General features: G+C 40.4%; 1 protein-coding gene across 3 annotated transcripts in view; it reads left to right on the top strand.

Moving 5' to 3' along the window:
• Positions 1–17,513, top strand: part of LOC122804862 — a 1,319,203-nt gene that overhangs the window by 1,087,886 nt on the left and 213,804 nt on the right. For all 3 annotated transcript variants that reach the window (XM_044075030.1, XM_044075029.1, XM_044075028.1), the window contains one exon: positions 4,002–4,173. In XM_044075030.1, the coding sequence (XP_043930965.1) occupies positions 4,002–4,173 (172 nt within the window). The remainder of the gene's footprint in view (positions 1–4,001; positions 4,174–17,513) is intronic.

Genomic DNA, 17,513 nt, shown 5'->3' with positions numbered 1-17,513 from the left:
TATAGATATATATATATATATATATATATATATATATATATAGATATATTTATATATATATATATATATATATATGTGTGTGTGTGTGTGTGTATTTAGCATTCTAGAAAAAGATGACCTACAGTCAGTAAATGACAGATGACTGTATTTCCCAAGTCCCTAATCAACAACCTGAACAACAGTATTAATGCCCCAATTAAGATTTATTGAAACAAAAAAGACTGCCCATCTTCAACTTCATAATCACCAGCATTTTGGTTTTTGCAGTGGTGCAGCATTTAGCATTGTCACCTCACAGCAAGAGGTTCTCCAGTTCGATTCTTGGCTGGGGTGCCTTCTGTGCGGAGTCTGAATGTCCTCCCTATGTTTGAGTGGGTTTCCTCCCGGTGCTCTGGTTTCTTCCCACATTCCAAAGACATGCTGCAGGTGGATTGGACATTCTGAATTGGCCCTAGGGGTGTGTGTGCGTGTGTGTGTGTGTGTGTGTGTGTGTGTGTGTGTGTGTGTGTGTGCATGAGTGCGTGTGTGCGTGTGTGCGTGTGTGTGCCTTCTGAGAAAGGTTAGGTGCTGGGTTGGCAACTCAACACTGTAAATCTCTACTGCCATTCGTTCTGCAGACACTACTGATCCGTTGTGGCGAACCCTAATGGGATCAGCTGAAAGAAGAAGAAGGTTTAAACTCTTTATATTTAAAGACAAAACCTTAATAATAATTTCTTACACAATTTATCATGCTCTAATAGGTACCTTAAGGACTTGAACAAATGCTTTAATCTGTTATGCCATAAAGACCAGTCATAAAATGAGATGTCCCCAAAAAAGCATCTGTCTGGTGAAGAGTAGTATTACTTCAAAAAAAAAAAAAAAACAAATGAAAACAAACCAACCACATTCCTAGTTTACCAAAGTCCATGAGATGAGTGGTTGCCAGTACAAGCAACAACTACAGTATAGTCTGTGCCACAGCAGCTACTGCTGAGGAATTCTGCTTAAAAACAATATTTGTAGACCAAGTCTGGTATACAAACAGATCCCTGCTGCAGTTGTACCATGCTTGGATGGCTGTTGTCAGTACAAGCAGCTTCTGGTCATTGTTCAAGATCCAAATGATCTTTCACTTTGACCCAAAATTAATCAGAAATAATGGCTAATGAATCATGAAAATCCATCAGACATTTCAAATTCTGTCTCCAAGCTACTTTCGATAAAAACAGGTTCCTCATCTTCCAGTTATACAGCACTAGAACTTAGCCTCATAAAGAATGAAGCAAGATCCTGCCACCCCCCGGTCCATTAGCATCTCCAAAAGCATATAGGAAGGACTTTACAAACCTCCATCACAGAACAGGGGAATTTGCCCAGTGCCCTGAAAAATAATTCCTTGATCAGTATCAATACTACCTTGGGTCTCCCTAAGAGTTGCCCACAGGCCTAGTGGGGCTAACTCATGCAATAAAACATTGGTAAAGTAATAAGTAAAAGGTGATGGTGAGCTGCACTCCTGTAGCCCAACTTACAGTAATCAACTTTGACATTACTCATCCAGTAGTATCATTTGGTTTTGTGGTGTTCAACCAAATGTCCACTTCTAGTAAAGCATTATGAAATACTACAGTAAAGAACTGATCATTATATAGGACTGCACAACAGAAGGACATAATTAAAGTCATTTTCTATAAATCATTAACAACAGGGAAAAGGTGGACAATTTTAAATTAGAAAAATACGCCAAACCGGTGTCTGCCAACCACCACGAATCACCAACCAACCAAAAACTGGAACTGGAAGTGAAGCAAAGAACCTCTTCCAAAATTGGTTTTGAATGTTTTAATCCACAGTAAAACACAGTAAGCCACGCAAAAAATACACAATGAACGCCTTCTCACTCAGCGTTTTCGTCACTACTGGACTTCGTCAGATGCTTCTGATGTTCAATACTCCTCTGTGCAGGTATATCCCAAAGTTACAGTGTATCTTCACTCTTTGCCACATAAACAAGTCTCCTCACCTGTTTATGTGGCAAAGAGTGAAGATACACTGTAACTTTGGGATATACCTGCACAGAGGAGTATTGAACATCAGAAGCATCTGACGAAGTCCAGTAGTGACGAAAACGCTGAGTGAGAAGGCGTTCATTGTGTATTTTTTGCGTGGCTTACTGTGTTTTACTGTGGATTAAAACGTTCAAAACCAATTTTGGAAGAGGTTCTTTGTTTCACTTCCAGTTCCAGTTTTTGGACAATTTTAAATTAGGCTTGTATAGCATTTGATGAATATGGCTTTGTTTAAGCACAGATTATTTGGCTTCTGTTATTCCGGCATTCTGCAGAGTTCCTGTACAGTATAATAAGAACTAAGAAATAAGTCTGATCACTGTCTTTCATCTCACACTGCAAGTAAATAGTAACTTACCCATCCCATGGTCAATAATTACATAGTACCCCTAATGAGCATAATTGGAATCATACCATAGATAATTTGAGGAGATAAAGCATTTGGGAGCTGCTTATGTCCATTAATAATACAAGAAGTAAACCTTGTTTTTTTTTTCTAAATTGCACATAAACATGTACTGCCATATCACAAGATGCTTGTTTGTCCCACCAGTTTCCGTAACTGTTGGCAAAGTTATTGATCCTACATAACCAACAGCTTTTTTTTTTCACACTCTTCATAAAATTTACTGCTTTATTCATGTACCATGCAATGCTGAACTGTTTTTACCATTTTTGATACAAATAAAGTTTCAAAGAAGTCATTCCAGTTATCCACCACTATTTCTCTGAAATAATAAATCTTCATGTCTCCCTTGGGTCAGATTGCATCCTTTAATTCTACATTTATTTACCAAAATACAGTACCCACTTGGACTATATGGGCTCTACAGAGGTAAATAACGTGTTTTGCCATATTCCCACCTCTGTCTTCTTTATTCGGGACTACAGATGTTAAGGTCTGCTGGTCTCGTTTTATGTAATACCGTCTTCTGGTGATGACAGTACCTTGTGTGTTCCATCCTACTCTGAATTGTCTCTGTCCTAAATCTCTAGAAAGATACAATCTTCATAACTACATACAATACTCCTAATGTCATCTTAACAGCAGTCTATGTAAGAAGAAAAAACCTGCAATGCTGTGCTGGTGATGTCTCCTTCTCTGCATCCTAGCAGTCCTCAGTTCAACCCTGCTGCTGCTATACATAGCTACCTTACTTTTTAAGTTATTTAGTATGGCATCCATAGATACCTGCAGTGGTGGTGCTGCGGTAGCGTTGTCGCCTCACATTAAGACGTCCTGTATGATTCTCAGCTAGAGCGTCTTCTGTGTGGACACATGTGTGAATGGGAATGCCTTCGTTGAAGGTTGTGCGTCAGGGCTGGCAACTCGGCACGTAAAAATCTACTGCCAATCGTTAGTGGACCAGAGTTCTGCTGTGGCAACCCCTAACCAGGAAAAGCCGAAAGACTCAACAAGTGTGGTATCCATAGATATCATTCCTCGTTTTCATCGCTTCTACCCCTGTTACAGTTCTCTACATATTTTCATGTTTTTTTCTCCAAATGCATATTTTATTTTTGTTTTGCCCTTAATTTAAGCTGCTTTGTTTTTTGTCCTGTCATCCTGTGTTGCTGGGTTTCATCCTTTATATTCCTTTTTCATATTGCCTTGAACCTCACTAACTAAAGAAACATCTGCATTTTAGAAAAAAACATGCAGATTAAATCAAATAGTATAAATATGTCAGACCAATAATGTTTGGCAGAACGTATCCTGTTGCAGCTCAGAGACATTTTTTCAGGCATTTATCCAGCTTTGCTTTGTATTTATTAACTGTACAATGTATTTTTTGTCTTCATGTATATCATTCTAGTCCATCTTTGCCTGATAGTCTTTCATAGCACATACATTACCACAGCAAAGTTCAGCTTCTACAGTTTCTGCCGTCAGCGAAGTGTTTCTTTTACATTGATTCTGTTCTGTCAATTTTTGTTTCCCAACAGATGCAGCACTGATATACCTGCTGAATCTGCAGCTGCAACTTCAGCTGATGCTGAGAAATCTGACAGCGCTCCTGAAGAAGGCAAACCAGCTCCTATCATTTCCATTGCAATAGAATCCTGCAGCACAGAAACAAGCACCGATTCACCCACTACAGCTCAACCAACAGAATGTGTAAGAAATCAATAGCAGTGCCAGTGTAATTTGTCTTTATGAATGCAAAGCTTCCTGTTTACTTTCTGAGGCCATTAAAGACCACAAAATTAGCATTTTCCATAGTACCACCACAGCTCTCCTATCTTTCACCATCTCCATCAATAAAAACCATAATAACAACATCCGCTCATCAGCCCTCTTTATTGATCTGTCAAAAGCTTTTGGTATGGTCAACCACTCCCTACTCTTAAAAACTCTTGAATCACTTTCTGTAGACTCCAAGGCTGTTCTCTGGTTCACTTCCTACCTTACCAACAGGCAACAAGCAATCCTCTGGGAGAATAATCTATCTGCCCTCCTGCCAGTCTCATTCGGAGCCCCACAGGGCTCCATTCTAGGTCCACTTTTATTCTCTTTATTCATCAACAACCTACACTTAGCAATCCCTCAAGCTACCTGCATACAATATGCAGATGATTCCGCGCTCATATGCTCAGCCAACTCCACATCCAAACTACAGTCTCTAACCCAGACAGTATTTAACACAGTAGAGACTTGGTTCTTAAAATGAACACTAAAAAAAACAAACTCCTACTCTTCACACCTAACAGTAAGTCCCCCCTATAAATTTCTCTATCAAATTGAATAATGGCACACTTACAACCCCCGACTCTACCACCAAACTGCTAGGAATCATAATTGACAGCAACCTTACCTTTGTGCTGCTGTAACTGACATTCCTCTCTTGCCACTTGTACTGGATAAAATAATTTAATTCAACATTGTAATGACACATTATGTCAGTATTTTTTGTTCACTCAGTATTTTTCTGCCAGTTTTATTTATGCTCATAAATGAGATATATACATGTAAGTTGTACATATTTTGTTTTATTCAAATGTCTAATTCCATTTTTGTGTTGTAGTCGTTAAATATTATACATGCTTCCAAAGATCATTATTTTCTTTGTCATTCTTTCTCTCACTCAGCATTAAAATTTCCTTTCAGATAAATCTATTTGTGAAAATATTATCCGAGAGACTGAACTGCATATACATTAATCTAAAAAATGCTCTGTTTCAAGGAAAATACAGTGTAATTAATGCAAGAATGTTAGCTAATGTTGACCTGTTTAATCTAAGGAGGCTAACAGAGATGAATTAGAATATGACCTGTTGATACAAGGAGGTTAAGTATGAATGACATGTTTAAGTTAGCATCTGTAGTAGTGGTACAACTATCAAATAAGATACTTTAGTATTAGAAAAGATTTTGATGGCAGCTGTGTCCCATCTGATCTGCATAGAGTGGTGCATGCTATAGTGTGACTGATTCTCCTCCCTTTACTGAGGGGGAAAAACTTTTAAGATTTAAAACAGAAGGACTTCACCTTGTGTCTAGAGCTGCAACATATGTGGGAATATAACTAATACAGACTAATTTTCCCAGATCTCAGAGGCTAAAACTTTACTGTGAGATCATGTTTAAAGTACCTATATATGTTTTTAGTGAATTAGGCAGATGGTTTGGCTCACAAATATGATGTATCATATCTGGCACTTAGGATTTCAGTTCCTGCTCTACACCAGGTAAAGCAAGATGTGCAGGGAGAGGGTAACGGTCAGTTGCCAATCAGGATTTGCCACACCATGCAAGCACTCAAGTCCTTGCACTGCAAGTATACATATGAGACAGTCTTAGTATACGAGTCTAAATGACATGAGATATGCCTTCATGGACTGTATGAAGACAGACGTAATGGAGCTCTCGGAATATGTATTTGACACTGGTATGAACCTAGCAGTATTCTAACCCCCACCAAGAATTCTGTTGCAGTATGAACAAAAGATTGTTGATTTCAAGAATTGGATTAGCTTCCTTCTGGTGTCATTCAAAGGGGGTAGAATATATATCAGCCTAGGAGGAGATAGTAGACAGCCCCATCTGTTTTGCCAAGGGTAGTTTGCATATCTCCCACCTTTCCCCTCAAGGCTTTTGTATATTGGCTAAATATTTGTCCACTCTCATAGTGCCTTTTTTAGTCAATGTCAGCCTTCCAAAGCTTCCAACCTGACTAAACAGAAACTTGATAACAGTGATGCATTGCTCTTAATGTTAGGAGACTTAACAAAAAAATCACTTCCTATAAACACTTCTTACCCTAGAAAGTATAAGTATATGCATCATCACAGAGACCTGGTTCAACACCATTGAAATCACTCCACCAGTACAGGGTTTCAGTGCCTGTCACATGTTCAGGCTCACTGCATTAGACAAAGGCACTATAAGAGTTGGTGTCTTCACACTTTAAAATAAAAAAAACACTTTATTTCAATACTCGTTAGACAAGATAACAATGTGGAACTCCTTGCCATCCAATTCATTATTAATAAAACCCCTTATCATTTCATAGTTAAATATAGGACTCCCTCTGTGCCCCCATTGGCTCACACCTCCTACCTAACTAGAATGGAGTCTTGATGTATTAAGCCAAATATTATTCTCCAAGGAGATTTCAACCACCCATGCATAAACTAGGTGATTTATACATCCTCTAACATGCATGTCTAGAGATTTATGAATACAAATTCCTTGGACCAGTTAGTCTACACCTCAACCAGGAGTGATAAAATCCTGGAATTGGTCCATGCCAATATGGGGCAGCTTTGATCCAAGGATGTAATCATTCCACTGTACTTGACATTCATTAGCCCAGTCAATTAGTACATTGCCTCTTTTGGTATATATGTGTTGAAACACTTGTAATAACTGGAATTACAACATTTTTTTCACTAAAAAATTAGGGGCCTAAATCATAAAAACTATATAGACCATTTCAAAGCCTTGTCCCTTTTCTCAGTATCACAGAGGTTACTGAGAGATGACCTCTCCCTAGTGTATTGAGCTTGAACAGACACTATTCCTTCAGACCTATTACACATTTGTAAGTCCAGTGGTATCATAAACACCTGCTCAAGTGATCTCAATCTGTTTTGTAAAATAATTACAATATGTTGGAGAGATAGGTATGTATCAACACCAAATGAGGTAAAGTACATCTCTTACTCTTCTAAATTTAATTTAGACAAATGGAAGGATAACCACAAATTCATTCCTGGTTTAGCACCCATGTACTTCATGAATAGGGAGAAACATGTAAATGTTCCAACATATCCTTGTTCATCCCACCTCTAGGTTATTGATATTCAAAATATAAGGGCTAGAAACTACCATGAGAATGTAAGGCTAGGCTTCTGAATATCATCACATATCAATAGTCTAGTAAGTATCTATAAACTTTTGAATATATACGTATATAAATTTGTGTGTGTGTGTGTGTGTGTGTGTGTGTGTGTGTGTGTGTGTGTGTGTGTGTGTGTGTGTGTGTGTATCGATATTTACAGATATACACACATAGACAAACAGCTAGTTATCTGTATATCTGTCTGTGTAGATATAGATATATAAGAAGACATGAACAGCACAAAAGTGTCAGTGGATGTCTAAACCTTTTAGTGTGTCCAGCAGTGAATTAATTTGGCACCTTTTAGAGTGACAAGCAATGAAATGGTGTGCATTTGCATAGTCAAAATGCAAGTGACACCATTAGTTTTCTGTCAGTTTGACCCATCTGTGCTGGTGCAGGGGAGGGAATAGCTGTCAAAAATTGGCCTGACCCCTCCCACATCCAAAACCACTCTGCATCTGAGGAGATGCTGCAAAGTAGTACCGAAAATCAGACAAACATTTATAAGGGGGGCTTTGTGCTACAAAATCCTATTCATCAGAGACACCAGCTGTTCTCTCCTCTGTAGTGCTGAAGTTTTGAGATTACTGCATAACACAGAAAAGGGCCATTCCTGGGATGAGTGAATTCAGAGAAATTGTTTTCATTTATTGAAGATAAATGCTGATCAGCATCTTCTCTCAGTTAATACACCCAAAATGAAATTTGGCAAACTACGTTACAAGCACCCAGTCTCACTAAATTGGAACAAACTCCCCTTCCATATTAGATCCAACCTTTTCTTTCCCTGTTTTAAAAAGGAGCTTAAATGCCACCTACTAAACTTGAAATTATGCCGTTGCATTGACCACACGTAGTCTTAGTCTCTCCCACTGTATAACCTGTTGCAGCTCCTAACTCTTTCTTTGTTAGTAACTTCTGCTTAAATTAATCTCCTAAACCCTCAGCTCTACTACTATAGCCCTACTGTAGCCCCCTCCCATTCTCTTATCCCCCACCTCCTATCAATGTCTATACATTGTCCTTCTTTTGAACAATGATTATCTTTTTGTTTTTACTCTCATATGTAGTAAATGTTAATACACTACTATCAGTGCAACCCTTAATGTTCATAAATTTTTTTCTTTTGTTTTTCTCCTTATAATTAATTTCATATTTGCAGTCTTGTTTTTAATAGTTTTTGCCCTGTATGTTTATTTCTGCTTATGTTTGTTGGGGCTCTCTGAAAATGGGTTGCTTACTATCAGTGCAATGCAAATAGTTAATAACCTTTTCTTTTTTACAATTATTTTGTATTGCGATTGTTATTTAATATTTGTATATTGTCACTTTGTTTTTATTTATGTTTGCTGGGGCTTTACCCCTCAGGTCTCCACTGAAAATGGGTTTGTTTGCAAATTCAGTTGAACTAACCCGGTTAACAAATGTGAAATAAATAAATAAATAAGATTTAGCAAGTTATGCTTGAGCCATGTCTTTTGTCAACAGAAACAAAATGTCAGGTTAAATATGGTTTGAACTGGCAGTTGGTTTAAATAATATGTTACAAAAATGGAATCCTACATATTAAAATATACTAGTTTTGTGATTCAGAGAGTACTATATAGTAACATAATGAAGCGTTTTGTCTAGTAAATGGTCTAAGAAAGCAAGATGCAAGAAAATACATTCCACCATGCATTATTATTTAACTGGTTTAACTGTGCATATTTTGTTAGCCAAGCATACACTTTTATTCTGCCCCTGTACATAAGAATCAGAAAGATATAGTTAAAAAAAGGAATCACTTTGATAAGTTATGGACTATACATTTAGGACATAGTATAGCGACGTATATAAAATAGTAAACTGAAATTTTCATTATTAACTGCACCTCTGTAATTTTCTTTCTGACCCCATGGGAGTGAAAGATCTGAAGTGTTAGAAGGAAATCCATCAACACAAAATTCTGTTAAAGAAACTATCAATCAGATTATTATACACTCCGTGGATACCTGACTGTACATTGAGCATCTGCATATGAAGATGGCAACATTTCAGCTAAATGTATTTCTTATCTGGATTTCTAAAAATAAAACCAATTGCAGGGAGGCAGGCTGAATGCATTTGAAGCCTTGCTGAAATGTCTGTTGCCTGGTGTGAATCATGCTGCCACATATTACAGCATGAGGAAATGCTGAACCATGAAGAGCTCACCATGCAATCTGTTAATTATCCTTCTGTGACTCCTTAGTGTATTAAATTTTAATGTGATGCTCTGACCCTTAGGGTTATCATTAAAATTATGTTTGCCAAGTCCTGAATGCTTCTCCAATGAGCAGAATGAATTAAAAATGTGAATAAGCTGTATGACACAGGGCCCAAGTATTTTCACAGCGGATTAGGGGAAAGAGCAACTGTTTGCACCGAGTGCTTCCAGCACTGTGTATCTGCAATAATTAATTATTTACACTGTACAAGCCTGAGCTGTTTGCAGTGCATTTTCGATGGAGACCTAACTGCTTGAAAGGTGGTGTTACTGTGCACTGAAGAATTTGAGCATAAAGTTTCACTAGCAGCAAGCTGTTAGCATAGGATACCAAACAGTGTGTGGTAAACATTAAAACTGGGTTATTATCAGACAATGGCACCACAAGGATATTTAGTAAAGTATTGTAAAAAATCAGGATTGCACCATGCATCTAGGATAAGGATAAGTGAGTGGGGGTTGACGATATAGGATAATAATAATAATAATAATAATAAAAATAATAATGCAACTGTTGTTTGCTGAATACGTGAACTTTTCTGTCACAACATGAACTAGCTTCAGAGCAATAAATTAAAACAGGCTGAACAAAATTGCAGAATTCCAGGAAGTAAAAAAGTATTGAATGTGGATAAGGCTGAAAGAAGAACGGAGAGTCGCTGATATGACTTTCAGTCTGTGTGCATTGTTTTTGACTGAAAATGTTTTTTAACATAAGACTGAAATATGGGGATTTTCGGGAAGAAAGCATAATGCCATTTTGCAGTGGTAAATAACACAATGATTTCAGAGAGACATGGCTCGATAGCAGTTCAGCATGCATGAGTGATGGCATGGCACTATCATGCCAGGGAGAAGGCAGTGTAATGGCAGCCCTAATAACAGCAATAAAAATGTTGATAAAGTTAAAATAAAAGGAAAAAACACCAAAAAAGCAGCACATGGAGAAATACAGATTTATATAGTGCCTTAGTCCCACTTATTTAACAGACTTTTTAGTTGTTTTTAAATCATCTGGACTACTGTTTTTGTAATGCTACCGACATGAACTTGCTTTAAGCAGTCATGTCACCCATGGAAAACCATCTAACAGGTCACATTTCTGATGCTGTATGCATTCACATGACACTGAAGGGCCACACAGCTATGGTATGAGCACTGATAGCAGCCCATATGAGAGTAACACAGCAAAGTGACAAGTCATTTCATCATATAAATGGGAAGGAAATAAGGAGATAATACAACGAGAAATGAGGAAGAATAAGAAGAGGAATATGCAGATGGACAACAGGAAGGAAGATGGGAGGAGGAGAATTTGCTTTTTGGTACATGTGCCTATTTTAAATTTTATGAAGGAGATGAGAGGGAAGGTAAAAAGGAGAAAGTATAAGTGGGAGTAGGAAGGAGGGCATAAGGATGGAAGCAAGGGCAGGCAGACACACATTAAAGGTAAAGACTGATAAGGAAGCAGTGACACTTGGGGGGGCAACAGGGGAAACATACAGACTGATAGAGGTTGAGCACCTCGTGAAGGGGATGAATAGGCTATAAACAGAGGACAAGGAGTGACACGAGGATAGGGAACACAGTGATGGATGATAGGGAGGGGTAAGAATGGCCTGCATGAATGGCCTAGAGGAAAACACACTCACATGACAGTCACTTCCGTGGATAACATTATCGGCAGTTGCCACCTCTGGCTACATGGCCATGCAACTCAATCAACTACATAAGGAGATGCTGCAGTGAGTCGATGCAGGCATCGAGTCACCAGTCCACCTCAGTACTCAACATCCACTGTATTTCTCACCAGGTGGCTCATAAGAACCCTTCCACACCACTCTAAGATAAGGAACCTTCATTTCACACTTCCTGAGAGGTGGCCACAGAGGCCATCAGTAAGCTTTCTGGGTTATTTTCCACAAGGTGACCTTCAGTATCCTGCAGATATGCAGGTTTGGAGACTGCTGGGGACCCAGCCATAAGCATATTTGCTGGTACAGAGCACTGCGACTGCCACCTCATCACAGACTTCACAATGGCTACTCCTGTAGATAAAATTAAATAAAATGAAAAAGTGAGAAAAAAATAATAAAATAAAGGGAAGCAAATGCAATCTATCAGTACATGCGTAGTACATTTCATTAAAATAGTACAGTACAGTACTGCATTGGCTGCAATACACTACTCTTACTTCTGCCTGGAGTGTTTGTCACAACACCATAGACAGATCATCTGTTTGTCTGCATATCCTGGGCTGCAGGAAAACATAAACTAAACAGTACTTAGCACAGCATACACCTGAAAAAAGAAGGCAATCACAGCAATAGGTGACAGGCCCAATGTAGTGTGCCAGGTAAAGTACAGAATGCTTACAATAATGATAATATGGCTCCCTCTTCCTAACTCCTTTTTCTCTGTGGCAGACAAGGTTTGGTGGTATCTCCACAGGTCACTATACTTGTGCCTGTACTGCTTGCCACAGTGGGGGATGCCAATGCCTCATTTAATGCCCTGTCAAGCTAACACCTGGCATAAATTTTATAGTGGGAGCCCCTCATATTCCCTTAGCAGGTGCTCCCTGTGATCCTTGTGCAGCAGGTCTAGGAAAGTCTTATTCTGTGATCCTTGTGCAGCAGGTCTAGGAAAGTCTTATTCTGTGATCCTTGTGCAGCAGGTCTGGGAAAGTCTTATTCTGTGATCCTTGTGCAGCAGGTCTAGGAAAGTCTTATTCTGTGATCCTTGTGCAGCAGGTCTGGGAAAGTCTTATTCTGTGATCCTTGTGCAGCAGGTCTAGGAAAGTCTTATTCTGTGATCCTTGTGCAGCAGGTCTAGGAAAGTCTTATTCTGTGATCCTTGTGCAGCAGGTCTAGGAAAGTCTTATTCTGTGATCCTTGTGCAGCAGGTCTGGGAAAGTCTTATTCTGTGATCCTTGTGCAGCAGGTCTGGGAAAGTCTTATTCTCTTTGCTGCAGCATGTTGGAGCCCTGCTTAACTCAGTGACTGAAGAGGCCATGTCCACTCTGCCAGTCTAAATGTGCAGACAAATGGTAGTAGTGCTCATGGTTGCACATACTGGACACCACATGGCATGTATTTCCTGGCAGCATGCTATTGTGATGCAAAGTATCAATACTTTCACATTATAACTGTAATTCGGGGACAAACATGATAAACCACCTCACTGTGATAATTACTGCACTACGAGACCCATTTTAGAGCAGTAAAATGTAAGTGCCATATTTTGGGAGACCTCATTACAGCTAGCATGTTACAGAATCAGAATACAGTGGATAACAGAGCACACTGTCAGAGCATACTCATCCTTTGGATGAGACATTAAACTGAGGTCCCATCTTTTTGAGTTGGTGGTAGCTTAGGTGGATGTAAAAGGACTTATGACACCTACTGAAAAGAGTAGAGGAAATTCCCCACTGCCCTTTTCAAATTTCCCATAGCCCCTGAAAAGAGGCTACCAGCCTAGTGGGACTAACCTGATCAACAAAGAATAAATAAGTCAATAAAAATATAGGCAAATTGACAGCAGACAGGACTACTGGTAATAAACCTCAGGACTGCAGTAATTACGTAAGGGTGCATGGAGGCGACAAGGACAGGAAATGAACATAGACGTATGGGGACTAATACAGCACTGGACATGGTATAGGACTAACATGCTGGGAGGTTCAACATAACAGGGCCCAGGAAGCAGAGCAGGACAAGCTGAAGTCCTGATTGGGGGATTGCACCTGAGAGGGCACAAAATACAGGGCAGGACAGGTTGCAGTCCTGCAAGGGAGTGCTCAGCCTAACAGGATGCAGTTTACATGGTCAGTCCAGGTTGCAGTCTTGATGAGGGGCTCACCCTGGTGGGGCACAGGGAACATGGTCAGGTAAGGTTGCTGTTTTGCTATGTAGGGTTTGTAACAGTATTCTGTATGTATGTAAGCTACATGAAATGCTACAGGGGATATTATGCGTCCAGTAGCCTGGGTACAGACTGTGCTGTGGGATGAGAGCAAACATGGCTATTATGTTTCTAATGTCACACCATGTGGCATTGTCAGAATGGTGACACCATTATAACATACAGGGCTGTGACCACTAAAAGGGGGCTGGTGACATTTATGAGACAATTGCCAGCTGCCATAGGCAGTCATGCAGATATACACTGACCCACATGTGTAATCCACAGGTTATATAGATTTTGTCACGGGAATGAAGGAACAACAACAGTTACAAAGGTTCACTACACAGGAGACAGAAGTTGTTTTATAAGGCATATGAGCATCTGGCATGCATATCCTTGAATACGGTAAAGAAGACAAGGATTTCAGTGATCAGGTTTGGTGGGGAGAGGTACAGGTCGTCAGTATAATGGGTTAACATAATAAGACAATAATACATGTACATCACAGGATCACTGATATGTTAATGTCTTCATATAAGACCAAGGCTCAGGAAACTGTAAGGGACAGGTTGAATACTTGGGGAAGACCACCAGCAAAGGGACATCCCATGGAGGTAGAGGAACTCCTGAAATTACTCTCTAGGAAACATGAAAGAGCCAAGTCTGGCTATGGTTTGGATGTGTGAAATAAGCTAGAGATGGCTACCCAACTATCTGTAGTGAATAGCATATGCCATTACTGTAGGACAGTGACTTGCAACTTTAAAGGATTTACTTAGACAATCCCGTAGGCATATCTGTCATCCAGGGACATAAGGTCTGCAACAGTGATGACTTGCAACACAGTGCACATATGTGCCCACAGGCTATGTAGCTGACTGGCACATAGCAATCTGTCACAGATATGATTCAGCATAGCCACAGGCATGTTGTTTGCATACATTCACAGGTTGCACTGGTCAAGGTCAAAACATGCCTGACATCAGCAGGTCTCCCACGTGTGAAGATAATGGCACCATGTACATGACACAGAACAATATTATCTGTGCATTCAGAGTACACACATATTACCTACAGCTGAGATGATGGTTAAGGCATAAGATGAGCATCCAGCATCCCCTGTGTTTGGTATAGGATGTTCCTTCCATGCCAGCCCCACCCAAGCTCTAGAGGTTTCACCACCATAGATGGCATCAGTGGGCTGCACTGTCACTAAGTTGTGAAAAACAGCAGGGGAAAAGGATGTCGGTGACTGTTACTGACCTGTCTCCAGGACATTCCCAAACATAGGTATCACCCTTGGCATCAGTCAGAGGCTGTGCACGTCAGTGAAACAGGCATAGACGGTCATTATTCACACCACGTCAGAGATGTTGAGTATGCTGCATGGTCTGTGTGAGGAAGTGCAACTACTTCAGGGACTTTTGGACCTCCTGCAATGCATGCAGAGTGATATGATATGCAGGGGTCTGAAGAAGACACACCTATTGAAGGCATTAGTGATCCAGGTGGCAGCCACTGGTACAGCCGTAAGGATGAGGGTAACTGACTGCCATGTGAATGGATGCCCATTATTTCATCAGGCTCATATAGATAGCACACACCATTCTGGCAACAGCATCACTGGCCACTTTGTCCATCCTTGTGGCTGATGCTGCTCCTTCTCCACCATGAGCACATTATAAAGGGCAAGCCAGTAGGGGTCCTACAATTCAACACCATCACTCTCCTGTAGTCCTGCAATGAGCAACACCTACCTATGCCTATTCATGGGGACAAGGATGATGGCATTCTACTGGAACCCCACAGGATCCAAGCACAGTGGGGTGCCCATACATGCTGCTGACATGATACACCATCTCTTGGACATGATACTTAAAATCTTGATACTTTGAGGCTATGGGGTGCACCCAGCCAGCCATTGTAACACTCTTGGAAACTCAACCCCATCATTAAAGGATGTGATCCCTGACTTGCCCCAACTCCTAGTTGAGTGCATGGCCACTGCATCCACCACCCATGGCTGTTCCAAGTATTTTAGTGTTACTATACCACACCCCAATTGTGCAAATTATCATGACACTGCCCTTTCTGGGCTTCTTCCCTGTGTGGTATTGTCTAATGTATATCATGGCCAGCCATTGGATACCATGGCTGTGTTTTTGCATATATTAGTTTTAGTCCATGTTGTTGTTGCTACGGCCCATAGCTGTGGACCAGCTACTGTCTCTTTACCAGTGCCAATATGTAGTGCTTCTCCCTCTGCCTCACATGCAACTGGTTCCACTGATGACACCTAAACTGGCTCCTCTCCTGCTGCTGCCATAGGTATGTCAGGCAGTGCTACAGTGTCCACCTATTGTGCTTTTCTAGCACAATATTATGCAGTATGGCATAGGCCATAAGTCTCTGGGTATACTGCAGTGCACCACTAGATGCACTCAAGCAGTAGAAGAGGGTCTTCAGAACTCTGAACATATGTTCAGCAATATTACATGTCTGTGACAGTGCAGTATTATATGTCATCTCTGCTGTAGTCTGGGAGCTGCAGATGGGGGACATCAGCCATGGTTCCAAGGCATATCCAGCATCACCTTCAACACACAACAGTGGACTCCAGTGTGAGTAGTTTGCTACCTAGGTTCACAGACCAGTATACTTAGGACCTGAGGACTCTTTCCATGACAATACGTACACCTACTAACTAGATGACCCTATGGAAAGTGAGCTTGCATGGGAACTGTTTGGATGGCACACAGACACATTGTATATAATACCCTATGCACTGCACACCACCTGGCAGTTGCAGAAGTGTAAGCCCTTCCATTTGACATACCAGGCACCATGTGGAGGAGGTTGGGGCCTGATAACAATGTGGGTGATGTCAAATGTACCTAAAGCCTCCGGGAAACTGGCTACGTCATAAAATAGCTCCATAGTAGTGCTCTCTGCTTTGCTGTCCATTGAAACCAAATATGCTCCTCCACATTCTGTAGGATCACCAAGAAATTGTTGGAGAATTCACAACGCTGGTGCCTGTGAAGTCCTAATATGTTTCCTGTTGGACACTGAATGGTCCCCTTAGAAAGGATGGTAAGTATTACACAAACATTCATGTCCACTGAGATAGGCAGTCTATGAGTGGTGCTTCATTCCATGTGAGGATGGCACATGTTTACTAACTATCATATGGCGTTTATCTGTCCATTGGTGTGGAGATAGTGGTATGTTAGCCATTAGTGAGCTCTTCAGTGAAGCAGAGGGTGAGGAAGTGCAACATTGTTTACACTTGTCATTTGCATATGATGCACAGAGAACTATTTCTCTGATAGAGTGGTTGCATTTCTAATTCAGCCCCTCCTTACATGTCACCACTTACACTGTTTGCATAATGCCCTGCGCAGTTTGTTTCTGAAATACTGCTACCGCTTATCAAAATTCTGTTGTTTCCTCCCAGGGACCAATTGGACTGGCATAGCTTTCAGAATGTAGGGGGATCATACAGTGAGGGTATTGTTTCTGTGTTCAGTACTCAGCTATTGCACTGTACTGGCAAAGAGGGACTTATTAAGGAGGGTCTTGCAATGTGTTTTTTTTTAATATTTACTCCCTTGTTAACCAAGTAAGCCTAGTTTACATGAGTGTCTTTTTCCAAGGTCAGCTCAGGAGTACTGTCTGGCCAAGTGACTTGCTTATAGTCATACAGCAGGAAAATGGAGGTGGAATGAATCAAACCTTATAGCTTCACTCCTAGCGCTCAACCTTCCATCTCCAAAAATGACAAATACTGCCTCTCATAATGTGGAACAAATGGGCAATATGTAGAACACTTACACAGTTTACTAACAACTTCAACTAGGAAGCTCATAGAATAGTTAAAGTTCAATTCTCGGTTGGGGTGCCTTCTATGTGGAGTATGCATGTCTTCCCTGCATTTGCATGGGTTTCCTCCAG

This window comes from Protopterus annectens, chromosome 6.part0 (assembly GCF_019279795.1).
Source record: "Protopterus annectens isolate FY-2018-M chromosome 6.part0, PAN1.0, whole genome shotgun sequence".
NCBI classification, from domain to species: domain Eukaryota; kingdom Metazoa; phylum Chordata; order Ceratodontiformes; family Protopteridae; genus Protopterus; species Protopterus annectens.
The sequence above is the reverse complement of the archived record's forward strand: the minus strand, read 5'-3'. Positions and strand labels throughout refer to the sequence as shown.